The sequence below is a fragment of the Terrapene carolina genome, unplaced genomic scaffold (genome assembly GCF_002925995.2).
Source record: "Terrapene carolina triunguis isolate 2854851 unplaced genomic scaffold, T_m_triunguis-2.0 Scaffold68, whole genome shotgun sequence".
NCBI lineage: Eukaryota > Metazoa > Chordata > Testudines > Emydidae > Terrapene > Terrapene triunguis.
This window is the reverse complement of record NW_020664419.1, coordinates 75,552,813-75,565,980: the sequence shown is the minus strand read 5'-3', so window position 1 is coordinate 75,565,980 and position 13,168 is coordinate 75,552,813. Positions and strand designations below refer to the sequence as shown.

Genomic DNA, 13,168 nt, shown 5'->3' with positions numbered 1-13,168 from the left:
TATACTTAGTGCCATACAGCAGGAGTCATTTCTTTCATTAAACAGATTAAATGGGTCTGGTTTCAGTCCTATGCCCCTTCCCATAAAATGGAGTATTTCCCAGGCTTTCAGCCTTCCAGGGTCCAAAAGGCAGCTAAGCTTGTCATAGATTAATGCTACCGATTAGCTCAAATTGCCTCTAGTCAAACCCTATCTTCCACTGTCCTGACTACCCACAAATTTCACTCACGTGAGGCAAACTTCAACTAGAACATGGAGGATATAAACCTCACAATCTTCTGAACTTTAGAGAGACTCTAGGAAAAAGTGTTTAAGGGCCAAACCTTCCCAGGTTGGAAAGGCTCTGGTATCTTCAGTGACTACCCTGCCATGGCAGACATCCCTTCCTCCACACAGCTACAACCATACAGTCATGTGCATCTGACATGACCTTACTGAATGTTAGCTTTATAAATAGCTACATTTGGGAGCTCCAGGCAGTCTGTAAAAATATGAGTAATTATACCTTGAAACTAAGCTGTAACTAGAGCTAGCCAGTTTCTGTAAGAGATGATAATTTTAGACACTTGTAAGGTGGTACCTGGAGGCAATTACATTACTTGCAACCATCAACAGCTGTAGGAGCCTAATATTCTTTCATCTCAATCTTAAAGGTCATCTGTGTTTCACTTATTTAATTTCAGTCTTCTAGGAAGCTGGAGGCATTCAGCTCTGTTGCTGGACCTTTCCATCCTGATAATCTGTTCCTACCCATACAAGAATTCCAGAATCAAGTTTTATTTATGGGAAAAAGACTAATGATAACACTAATACAGAATTGATCAGCAAAACTCCTGTTTTTGTGGTTTAATTTCCAGTATGATTAATGACACAAAGCAGAGACACAAATTATTGTAATCATCTGTCTTTAGGAGAATTGAGTTTCTTGCGTCTTCTGTGATACCTGGAAGAAAAAAAGAATTGCAGTGATAACAATTTGGAATGTATTCTTGGATTTTCCTGTCAGGATTTGTTTGTAACCAGTAGTCTACAGCCTACATATTAGTAGTGCTATAAAAAGATACACAAGAGCTGATCAACACATTTGTCTCCTGTTCACAAGGTGTTACCTACATAAATAACACTGCCCCTTCTACTGCTGCATGAACAAGTACACAATACAACCAACTTGAAAATTCACATCTGAATTTTGTACCTACTTTAGTTACAACCACCACAACCAAGATTATTAAAAGCAATTGGCAAATAAAACTTCAGTTTTTCCAAGCTTATTTATTCTATGCACTGGACAGCACTTTGGATAAAATTCATTTCACTAGATGGTCAGATAGCTTCTCCCTTGCTGAAAAGGGTCCTTAAAACTCAAGAAAATAAAAAATGACCTGATCCTTCATCAGGATCTGCTCATATGACTCCACCAATGACTCCCTCCCACTTTCTAAACGCATTTAAAACAAAAACAAAATCAGAACATCCTTAAAAAAAAAAAAAAAAAAAAAGTATAGCCTAACTGGTATCATTTTTTAAACAGTCAATTTCACTAAAAATTCAAGTGGACAGTGTCCTTTCAACTAAAACTAGCACTACATTAGATCAGAAGAAGATATCCCTGATTTCATAGACAAGAAAATGAAATTTTGTTGCTTATTGTGAAAGAGCAGAGTTTTTACAAGTTTCTACAATCAATTCTTCCTCATCTAATCCCATATGCTCTTTCTTATATAACTGCAGTCATTCAAGGAAGAATTTGGACCAGCTCTTCAGATTCCCTGTTAATTTCAGCCAACTTAAAGTGTTATGAAGCCACTTTAGAAAGGACTCTCATCAGAGGCTAAAACAGGCTTTGTTTCCACTGGCACAGCTGAACATAGATAGTGCTTAAAGTGGAAGTAACTTGATCAGGAGTGCTTCCTCCTCACAAATCTTATCTTTTAAGAGACTGCAAATATAAGAGCTGACAATGCTTCCCTATCACAGGCCCTTTGAGACAAAGGAGCATCCACGGTTTTTCACAGTAACTTAAGGCTCTAAAAGCAACTGCTACTAGGAAGGATTCTAGAAAGTTATCACTGGAGAAGGTAAGTATTCAAAAGGGGTAGATAATGCTGAGAGTTTTAATTTCCCAAAGGCTATAAGTCTCTGAAAAGAAAATAATTTGACCAAAGTGGGAGAACTGAGGTCAGTAACTAAGGTCTTGTCTACACTACGGACATATTACCAAATTTATCAGCGTTGCTGATATTGGTGTAGCTCCACTGTTGTTTGGAATGTTGGAAGCCCTAGTGTAGACTGCCACTGGTAAGCACTGTGTCATCTAACCCTGCTCAGAGCAGGTCTAATCGACAACAGAGATATTAGGCAGAAACTAATGTTCTTGGTCAAAGGTACTTTACATAATAGATTGGTTTCACAGTGAGACATTAACGAAGAATACAAGAATTATCATCTAATCAATCAGATGAAGAAAAAGAATCTCCTTTGACATTACTATACAATACCCTTTTTGGTGCGATTCTAAGACCGTATTGCCAGTGAAAATTCCTTAAGGAATTTATCCCTATGTAAAATTAAGTGTTATGTAAAATACTTAATAGTTTGATGCTAATGTTACTATGTCATACCTAATGAGTTACCATCCGAGTGAATTTAGCCCATGTTATTTATTCCTCTTTCCCTTCAACCCCCAAAGGACAAATACTTCAGAAAAGACACTTACTGTCCCACGGGGTACCAACGATGTTTTGTTGTATAAAACATTTTGCTGAGCTCCTCAATTTTAGGACCTTTGCTATTCTTTAGCTCCTTCACTTCCAATCTAGTTTTCAATACTTGATCATGTGTTTCTTCTTTGTTATCCACTGGATCTGGTCGAGGTATGGGCTACAATATCATCAGTAATGAGCACATTACTTTAGTAAGCTTTTAGTATTTTTTAACTCTAATTAAAACATTTAACCACTTCCCTGAACTGTTCACAATCCATCACTGCAGTATTTTACTAGTGCACAAGAATTAGAAAGTGAAACTGTCTCTAAACAAAAAGTCTATTTAGTCTGTTTTATCTTATCCAAGTTGAATAAGTGCAAGGAATACAAAGGGCACAAATGCTGTAAAGAAAATTAATTTATCAAAATCTAAGGTTTTAGGCTCCCATAGACTGCCAGATTCGCTTTGATTAAAATCAATCTACTCTGTGCCTGTCTTACTCTGGTTGTAAATATCTTTCCCAGAATTGTATCCCCCATGCCTACAGGGGAATCTGTCTGCATCCCCTGCAGGTGAATCTCTCCTGTGGACTCTATAGCACAGAGAGATGAAGTGATTGGTACAAGACCACACAGGAGTGAGTAGCAGTCAGGAGGAAAACCCAGATTTGTTCATTCAGGTTCATATACTGTACCCATCTCAATAGTACATTGTCCCTGCTCCCAACAACAGTTTGAACTACCTCTAGATCAGAGGTGGGCAAACTACAGCCCGCGGGACCCTACCCGGCCCCTGAGCTCCTGCCCTGGGAGGCTAGTACCCAGCCCCTCCCTTGCTATTCCCCCTCCCCTGCAGCCACAGCTCGGTCTGCTGCTGGCGCAATGCTCTGGGCAGCAGGGCTGCGAGCTCCTGGGGCAGCGCAGCTGCACAGCCAGGGCCTGACCCGGTGCTATGAGCTGCTCTGCAGCATGCCTGGCTCCAGCCGGGCGGCGCAGCTGCCTGTCCTAGTGCTCTGGGCGGTGTGGCTGTGGCGCTACCAGTGCTCCAGGCAGCACAGTAAGGGGGCAGGGAGCAGGGGGGGGGGGGTGGATAGAGGGCAGGGAAGTTCAGGGGGCTGGTCAGGGCAGGGGTGTGGATAGGGGTCGGGGTAGTCAGAGGGCAGGGAACAGGGGAAGGTTGAATGGGGGCAGGGGTCCCGGGGGGGCAGTCAGGAATGAGAGGAGGGGTTGGATGGGGTTCCGGGGGCTGTCAGGGGACAGGGAATGGGAGGTTGGATGGGGCAGGAGTCCAGGGGGGCTGCTGGGGGCGAGAAGTGGGGGGGGGGTGGTCAGATGGGGGGCAGCGCTGGGCCACGGCTGGCTGTTTGGGGAGGCACAGCCTCCGCTAACCGGCACTCCATACAATTTTGGAAACCTGATGTGGCCCTCAGGACAAAAATTTTGCTCACCCCTGCTCTAGATAGTAGCCAAATGCATATCACGATATTCTGGCCATGTTATCCAGTATACTGAGACACTTCATGAGAGCTAAAAAAGGGATAGCCCAAAAGAACATTGTTGGCCAAATTAAAGATTGTCTGTGCTTTCAAGCAAACAGGAAACATAGTTGTGCAAATCTGTATATACCTTTGTGTGCTCATATGGAATTTCAACTGAAGGATGGTAGCAGACAATTGTCCTTCCATCTGATGTCATGGCAAGTTCCACTTTACTATAAAAGATGAAAACATTATACAGATCAGTATATCCCCTTATTCCTATAAAGTCCACCCTCTTGCTCAGGTGAGAGCACTCTGGAAGAGACATGAGTCAGACTGGCTGACCAAGAAACGTGCGGAAAGTCTAGGGTATTACGTGCACAAGTTGTCTTTTGAACTTTAGATAGCAATCTTGAAAATTTTAGTCACTAAGTGATTTAGCAGACTAAGAACCACTGACTTTTAATGGGACTTAGACTTCCGAGTCACTTAGACATCTTTGAAAATTGTACCCAGCACCAGGGTCAAGTGCATAAGATTTCCAGATAGTTTCCTTGTAGTATTTTGTATCGTTTGTTTTTTTGAAAATATTTGGAAACTAGGCTTAAAATTTCTACAAGATACCTAGAAGCCAGAAATAAAGCACGAAAGACAATGGCAACTAGCCCTCTCAATAAATTCCAGGGCCAATGCCCTACAGAAGAGTCCAGCACCTCTAATCCACTGGGCAGGAAAGGGAGCTGGGATTTCTACCAAATGCTAGGCCCTACCAGTCAGCTTCTACCTAGTAAGCATGATAAATGTGAAGCTCCACCAAACTCATTCTCCTGGAAGAGATGAGGCTTGTCTCATCTTCCCTGGAGAGCCTGTTAGCGTCTATGAGGTGAGAGGGTCTACACTATTCTAACCTCCTTTCCCACATTTCTATCCAGTAAAGAACTCCAGTAACTGATTATGTTGCTACTCAACTTTCCCAAGCAGCTGCATGGAAGTGCCATGACTTTTGTCTAAGTACTGAAAAGCAGCCATGCTCTTTAATTTCACCGGGCCTCTTGACAAACCTACGAATATCAGCAGAGGCACTACAGCCCTTTGTCTATAGATTCAGGAAGACAACACTGCATCCATTTTTCACTTGATTCACATTTGGAACGTTAGTTTCACAAGCCTTATGTCTAGAAACAAGGCTCTTCAGAAAATGGCTAGATCAATCCAAAACTTGCAAAAGGAATAATTGGCATAAAGAAAACAGCAAGACTAACAGCAGGTAGGGCAATTACTCCAATATTTATCCCTGAAGCTATGGGTCAAATGAAGTCCATAGTGGGTCAAAATAGATTTGATTGTGTACCAGTTATAGTCTTCTGGAAGGACTGAATATGTAGATTTATGGCGAGCACAATGCACTGCTCCATCTGCAAAGATGAGAAAAAACACCAGTGAGAACAAATGAAACTGCAACAAAATTAACTTTACACCTGCATTCCGTTATCTCAAACATGAGTGAGCTCAACCAGAAATGCACATTCAGTTTAAGTTTAACCAATCCATTTAGAAAGTGTCTGGAATATCATGCCAATATTTCAATCCTATTATAATACATATTTCTAGAACTGCAACTGGCCCAGTACATGGGTGCTATCCCAGTGTTATCCTTGTAGTACTCTAAGAAGTTGCAAAAAACCCATACCATATCAAACTGGCCAAGCACACTACTCCTAAAGTAATAGTTTCTTACACAATGAAATAAGAACACTGCTATACTAGAGGGTTGCATTACTTTGTTGCTTCTGTAGGCCAAGCTGTGCACTCAATTAGAGAAAGCCCCATATTAAGCTGCTGCCTGCTTCAAGTGTGTGTACAGGAGTGATGACGGGACCATGAGGGAGGCAGAAATAGGGATCAGGGGAGGTGGAGGTTACATTCCCCATCCCCTGCTCATAGAGCTGCCTTGCCCTTTACCCTCTAGTTACTCAGCCTATGCCTCCTTCCTCTTCTCACCTGATCCCAGAGGTTGATCCCCTTGCCCAAAGCCCTGGCTGGGAATCAGTTCCCACAAACACAGGGCCTGCCTTTCTCCTTCCAGGCAATTTTTGCAGAGGTTGAGCTGAAACCCTAGGGTTTGTTATAGACAGTCTCTGCCCTGCCCCCCACTTTTAGTCCCTGATTTTTCCATCTCTACTTCCCCCATTCCTGGTCCCTGCTTCCTCACCACTCCCCACCACCACAACTCCCAACCCCCTGCCACTCCGCCCCGAGGTCCCTGCTCTCCCCTCCCACTATCTTCCAGTTCCTGCTGCTTCCCCCAACCCCACTCCTCCCTGCTCCATGTCCCTGTTTCTCCCTGACTCCCAAAACTCCTTCCTCTAAAATGCTTACTTTTCTTATACTCCAGGCTACAGACAATCTCCCCATGCAAGTTAAGATACTGCCTCTGATATGCAGCAGCAGGGGGCACCACAGAGATTCCTTTGCCTGCAGTACTAGGCAGTCTGATTTTCCTGTAAAGCAGGGTGTCCTGGTTTTCCGATTTTCACCAAAATCAATTGGATTCTGCCCACTGATGCCTAGAACATTCCCTGAAATGTTGGAATTGATCAGATGCAGTGTTCAAAAACTATCGCATTACATACAGACAAATAGAAATGCCAAGAAGTTATGTAGAACCTTGCTTTGCTGGGCTAATAGATGTATAGAATGAGATAAATTATGAATACAAAGACTGTTATCCATGACAACATCCAATTCCAAAAATGCTTTCATGTTTCATAGAATTGCAGCATCTTCACTTTTCCCCAAAACTGTTTGGGGTTTTAGTTCAACAGTAATTCATGAGCTCATGCCTCATTGTTTCTGGTTCTGGCCAGATCACAGGGTAGTAAACTCATACATTTTATAGCTATCTTATGATGTACTCTTCCACTTGTGCGGGTTTGTTATTTTTAAACATTTGAGTTTCAGTGTGTCTCCACTTTGAAGATGATTTTATCAAGTATGTGTAGTAGTAATCTGAACTTAGATTTATGGGTTTTTTAAACTGACATTTTTCAGGGATTTATTAGGATGACATGCATATCTGTGTAAGAAATTAGGCTCATGAACGTCAAACTCATTACTGGTATTTGAAAGTGATCATAAAAATAACTAGTCTGGGTACAGTTCTTCTAATGTTCCATTATTTTACTGTTTACTATAAGTATGGATATTGTTAAATATTAATACTCCATTGCTTATGGCAGATATGACACAAATGTCTTACTTCCCACATATTTCACAAGAACAGGCACAGAAACCTAAAGCTAGGCCTAGTCTACAACAGAAAGTTTTACTGGCAAAACTCTACTTTTGTTGGCACTGCCTGGTGTTCATTACACTTACAGCTTCAGTGTAGCAAGAGATTTTATTACCACTACACTTCAAGCTCTGAATTACATTCACAGGAAACAATAAGGAGTTTGGGAAGCAGAAAACCCAGAATCAGCACAACTGTCAAAACATTTTTCTTCCAACTTTCGCTGTCACATTTTAGAAGACGCGACATAGCTCATCTTCGACTTTATATGAAGATGGAGATACTATAAGATTTCCTTGGCAGTGCTTACAACTCCAGATTCCCAGCGCTTTTTCTTCCACATATTGCTATCTTCAACTAACACCTCCCCAAAAGCCAATCTGAAATACTGCAAAATCAGGCAACATTGCATATTATTGCTCCTTGTTCAAGAGAAAGTAAACACGAGCCTAAGAAATCAAGTTTTCAAATCTCAGATTCCTCCTAATATTAAATGCTCTTTAAAGCTTGGTTAATTGAGCTAATCTATTTTAAAGTTCAACACTGGAAACTTCAAGGGCAACCAAGTCAAAACGTGACTTAGTAACACAGCACATAACTCCATAAATATCAAACTTTAACCAGGTGAAATATAAAGGTCACTTCCCTGCCTGTGTTACTGTAAACTTTGCTCAGAGCTAAGTACCAATGCAAGAGTCTTTTAAAAAAGAAAAAGAAGAAAACCAGAAAATTTCTAAACATAGGATTTTCATAAAGCAGCACTATTTCTTACTCTGTACTGAGGCCTGCCTACTGAATGTTGCTACATGCATCCACATAGTATTGGACCACACAGCTCTTCTCAATGCTATTGCCATGGTCACAGGAGACAGAAAATTGGTGCTGGAGAAAGAAATATTCTGGACGCAAATGGAATCCTTTTTACTGCAGCACACACTTCTGAAGGAAGGTTTCATCACTGTTTAGGAGACAGAAGGGTTGACAATTAGTTTGTTAATAAAAGATTCAAGATCTATGAAAGATACGACTTGCACAGCACCTTATATATTGTTTAACAAGTACTGGAAATATTTGTAATGAGTTAAGAATTAGCATCCACTTACTAAATAGTACTTCTGAGGGAATTCTGTGCCAAAAAAATTAAAAATTCTGTACACAATATTTTAAAATTCTGCATAATTTTATTTATCAAAATATCAGTGATTATATTGTGTTATTTTGACAAATAAAATTATGCAGAATTTTAAAATTTTTAGGCACAGAATTTTTAATTTTTGGTGCAGAATTCCCTCAAGAGTACATTAGTTCTGTGTGGCACAATCTGGATGTGGGCAGTTCAGTGGAGGGGTCCAGGTGTTTGTGGGGAGAGGGGGATCAGGATGCAAAGGGGCTCGTTGGGGGGTTCTGGGTGCAGGGGAAATGGGGCTCTGTAGGGGAGTCCAGGTGAAGGTAGTTAGGGCTCAGCTGGGGGGGAGGTGTGGGGGCTCAGCAGGCAGTCTGGGTGCTGGGGGAGTTGGGGTCAGGATACAGCTGGTTAGGGGCTCCCAATGCAGAGGGTGAGGCTCGGTGGGAGGGTTCTGGGTGGGGGAATAGGCTTGATGCGGAGGGAGGGCAAACGGGGAGCAGCTTCCCGTACTGTGACCCCTCCCCCCTGTGGCTGAGGAGCAATGGGGCCAGGAAGGGGAGGAAGGGATCACTGTACGCAGCGCTGCTCCTCCGTCTGCCTGACCACTCTGCACCTAACCCCTCCCCACCAAGCCTCACCACCCCCCCCACCCTTCATGCAGACTCCTCCCCCCACCCCCGCAAGGTGTAGAGCTTCCTGCAGTCGGGGGAGATTTCTGGGGGTTGATTTGACCCAACCCTGGCTGCTCCCTGCAGGGGAGGGGGGAGAGAGACTTATCTGCGCTGCCAGGGAGGGGTGAGTGAGCACTGGTGCACTAACAGCAGAAGCTTTGCAGGAGAAGGCACCTATGGTGAGTGTTCTACCCACTGTGCTAAAAGTTATAAGGTGGATACCACCACCTCCTCCAACCACTTGACTTATCTTTCCTTCCCTTCATGAACTGCCCTGCAGCTTAGGCAGGAGATAGGTGTCTGGATGCTTAGAGTAAGGAAGCACTGCGCATGCTCAAAGGCAGAAAGTTAGGCACCTTGGGAACTTTTATCCTGAAAATGTAGGCACTGAGTGAGTTTAAGCACCTACAAGGTTCATTGGAAGTTTTAGCAATCACAGTGGAACCTAAAACTTGGACCTTTAAGTATCTCTGTGAATCTAGTCCTCGATCTCTATAATACAGTGTATGGGCCTGGCTTCTTCAGACCTTGATAAGAAGATCAGCATCCTTTTCAGAACACTTCAGAATCAGTGTTGTCAGCAAAACCACCCCTCACAGCAGACATGTATAGGATCTGGCACTGCTATCAAACAGATATATTTAAAACATTTCTCCTTGAGGCCTAATAGCTATGCCAATCAGGTGTGTAAAGAGGGAATGACCTGCCAGGTAGCTTGCCTATAATGAAAGACATCCTATGCAACTTCATCAGAAACAAATGCAGAGTAACTGCCACACCCCATTTCTGGATCAGGACATCTCTGATAGCACTTTTCAAATATGCTGAGACATAACATCACAATGTTAAGTGAGCTGAAAATATTTTTGTTGCAGCCTATGCAGACTGTGTTCTTGCACATCACACTAAGGACTCATTAATATTACCATCATAATGTAAGAGAGGTGTAAGATAATGCTGTGTTTGTAAGTTAAATTTTCCTGGGAGCACATAGTTAATAAAGATAAGGTTTACGGAATGTGTGGTTAGCAAGCAGATAGAAGCGGAGATCAAAAAGAAATCTTTACAGTTTAAAGCACCAAACTGTAGATTCATTCTCATGGGACACGAGTGCCACCACTTTGTGTACACTGCTTATACAGGGGAGTGCCAACAACCTCTGCATGCATGGCAGGATCTACCACAACACTGTCAGGCCTTCATTGTCCTGAACAGCACATAGTGCAGAGAAGGACCATGGTAACCTTAAATTAACCTTGAACCATATAGTGAAACTTTGTCAGCACAAAACTGATACCTGTGAAATACTGTAAAGGCTTTTGACAAAGAGCCACACTCAGAAAAGTTAAGCTCCACTGCTTCCGCCTTCTCTTTGGACTTCAAATTAAAAACAAAACTAAGTTACACTGGGACTATAAAAGCCTTTAAAAATATTCAAGACAGATCAAAGGATGGAAGATTAATATATCATGTTTTGGGGAAAGACTCCTGTAATCTTCTAGGTTGTCCTGTCATCAAAACTAAGGCCACTTTACTTATGAACAAGAGCATCCACACAGCGATTTAAGGAGCTGTAAATTATGTGCATTAACTTCACCCCTCTATTGTGTTCAGGTAGACAAGCCCTTATTAAGGGAAGGGAATAAGGGAATTTGAGGGAGGAAAAGCCACTGTTAATTCCTTTACATTAAAATACTTCAACTGGTTTTCCATGACACCCATATAAATGGGAGGCTGCAGACAATCAGATGCAAATACTTCTGATGCAGTATTAACCACACACACAATCAGCATGAGAGTTGCAAAGCCATGAACAATAATGGTGCATCTAATATACGAGTCAGCATTATAGTTTGTACCCTATGCTAAGGCAGTGTGTGTTTTTACCATGGAGTAACTAACATGCATTAGCTATCTCATTGTAAATACATAGTGGACACAAACAAGGCACTTCAGTTTCACCAAAAGACAAACTAGGTAAGGTCAGCACTAGGACCCCATCCAACCAATATAAAAGGATTAAGGTCCCCTCAGTCTTTTTTCTCAAGACTAAACATGCCCAATTTTTTTAACCTTTGGGTCAAGTTTTCTAAACATTTTATCATTTTTGTCTCTCTCTCTGGACACTCTCCAGTTTATCCACATCTTTCCTGAAGTGTGGCACCCAGAAGTAGACACAATACTCCAGTTGGGGTCTCATCAGGGCTGAGTAGAGCGGGACAATTACCTCCTGTATCTTACATATGACACACTTGTTAATACACCCCAAAATGTTATTAACCTTTTTCACAAAGGCATCACATTGTTGATACATGTTCAATTCATGATCCACTACAATCCCCAGATCCTCTTCAGCAGTACTACCCTTTAACTGGTTATTCCCCATTTTGTAGTTGTGCATTTGAGGTTTCCTTCCTAAATGAGTACTTTGCACTTTTCTTTATTGAATTTCATCTGGTTGATTTTAGACCAATTCTGTCATTTGTCAAGGTCACTTTGAATTCTAATCCTGTCCACCAAAATGCTCATCACCCCTGCCCAGCTGACACCATCCACAAATTTTATAAGCACATTCTCCACTTCCTTATCTATTTCATTAATGAAAAGCTGGACTAGTACAGGACCCAGAACTGAGCTATGTCCATGTACTTTGACAGCAAACCATTCATAGCAACTCTGAATATCTTTCAACCAGTTGTGCACCCACCGTACAGTAGTTTCATATAGACCACTAACATTTTGCTAGGTTGCTTATGAGACTATCGCATGGGACGGTCAAAAGCCTCAATACAATTAACGTATCACATCTAATGCTTCCCCCTTCCACTGGGTTTACAGCGGTAAGCCACAAAACAGCAACGAGAACAGTTGTTTGACCCTCCGGGGTTTCCAGCTTCTCCTCCCCGATCCTGCCCCTCCCCCGTGAACAGCAAGGACCACGCTGGAATCCCAGTAAGAGGGAGTAAAGGCAAAGACGACGGCAGACGTTACTGCGCATGCTCAGTTCGCAGGCTCATTAACTGTCGAACAGCAATTCGGTTTGGCGGCAGGAGCAGATTGTGACGTTACGTCTCCGGCCGCTCACGCGCTGCTCAGCCTCCCGCCGCGGCCCATCATCGCCTTTCATCCCTCTGCGCCCCCCTCCCCCGTACCCGTGAGCCCCGGCCCCGCCGAGCCCACCAGTCACACAGCACCGCTGGAGCCCAGAGCTAGGCCGCGCCCGGCCGGTTGGGACCGACACCGATGGGGGAGCTGCGGTTACCTGGCCCGGCCCAGAGAGCGGCGCCATCATCTTGTTCTGTGAGGCTCCACAGATGCAACTGAGAGATGTTCAATTAATCAATCAGTCTGTAGGTACTGGCCCAATGCCTTCCTCGCGATGCCCGGAAGCAGTGATGTATATTTCCTGTGACGTAGACACACCCTCAAAGCATGATGGGAAATGTAGTCCAAAGCAGTGTATAGGCAAAATACAAACAGCCAGCGTCTAAACCTCCCGCACGAGGGGTGTCCTGCTAGGCCCAGCCCCGTCCACCACTAGCCAGGGGTGCCTGAGCCAGCCCCACCCCCCCCCCCCCCCTCAGGTAGGGGTGCCAGGCCCAGCCTCACTCCTAGGGGTGTCATGGGTGTCAGGTCCAGCCCCACCCTGCCTGCCAAAGGAGTGCCAGGCCCAGCCCCACCTCTCCCTCATGTGCCACGAGAGGTGCCAACCCAGTCCAACCCTGTCCACCACAAGCCAAGAATGCCAGGCCCAGTCCTGCCTGCCACCAAGTCCAGCCCTGCCTGCCACCAAGCCAGGGGTGCAGACCCAGCCTCGCCCCTCTCTCTTGCATGCCACCAGTTTGGGGTGCCAGGCCCAGCCCCCACCCTGCTATAGGGGTACTAGGCCCAGCAGC

At 43.7% G+C, this 13,168-nt stretch overlaps 1 protein-coding gene across 1 annotated transcript; it reads right to left on the bottom strand.

Moving 5' to 3' along the window:
* Positions 1-817: 817 nt before the first annotated feature.
* MRPL42 (mitochondrial ribosomal protein L42) lies at positions 818-12,659 on the bottom strand. The gene is made up of 6 exons (XM_024218330.1): positions 12,535-12,659; positions 8,248-8,433; positions 5,535-5,598; positions 4,332-4,416; positions 2,717-2,880; positions 818-943 (listed from the first exon to the last, which is right to left on the bottom strand). The coding sequence occupies exons 2-6, from the start codon at positions 8,429-8,431 to the stop codon at positions 898-900; spliced, it is 543 nt and encodes a 180-aa protein (XP_024074098.1). The 5' UTR covers positions 8,432-8,433; positions 12,535-12,659; the 3' UTR covers positions 818-897.
* Positions 12,660-13,168: the final 509 nt, after the last annotated feature.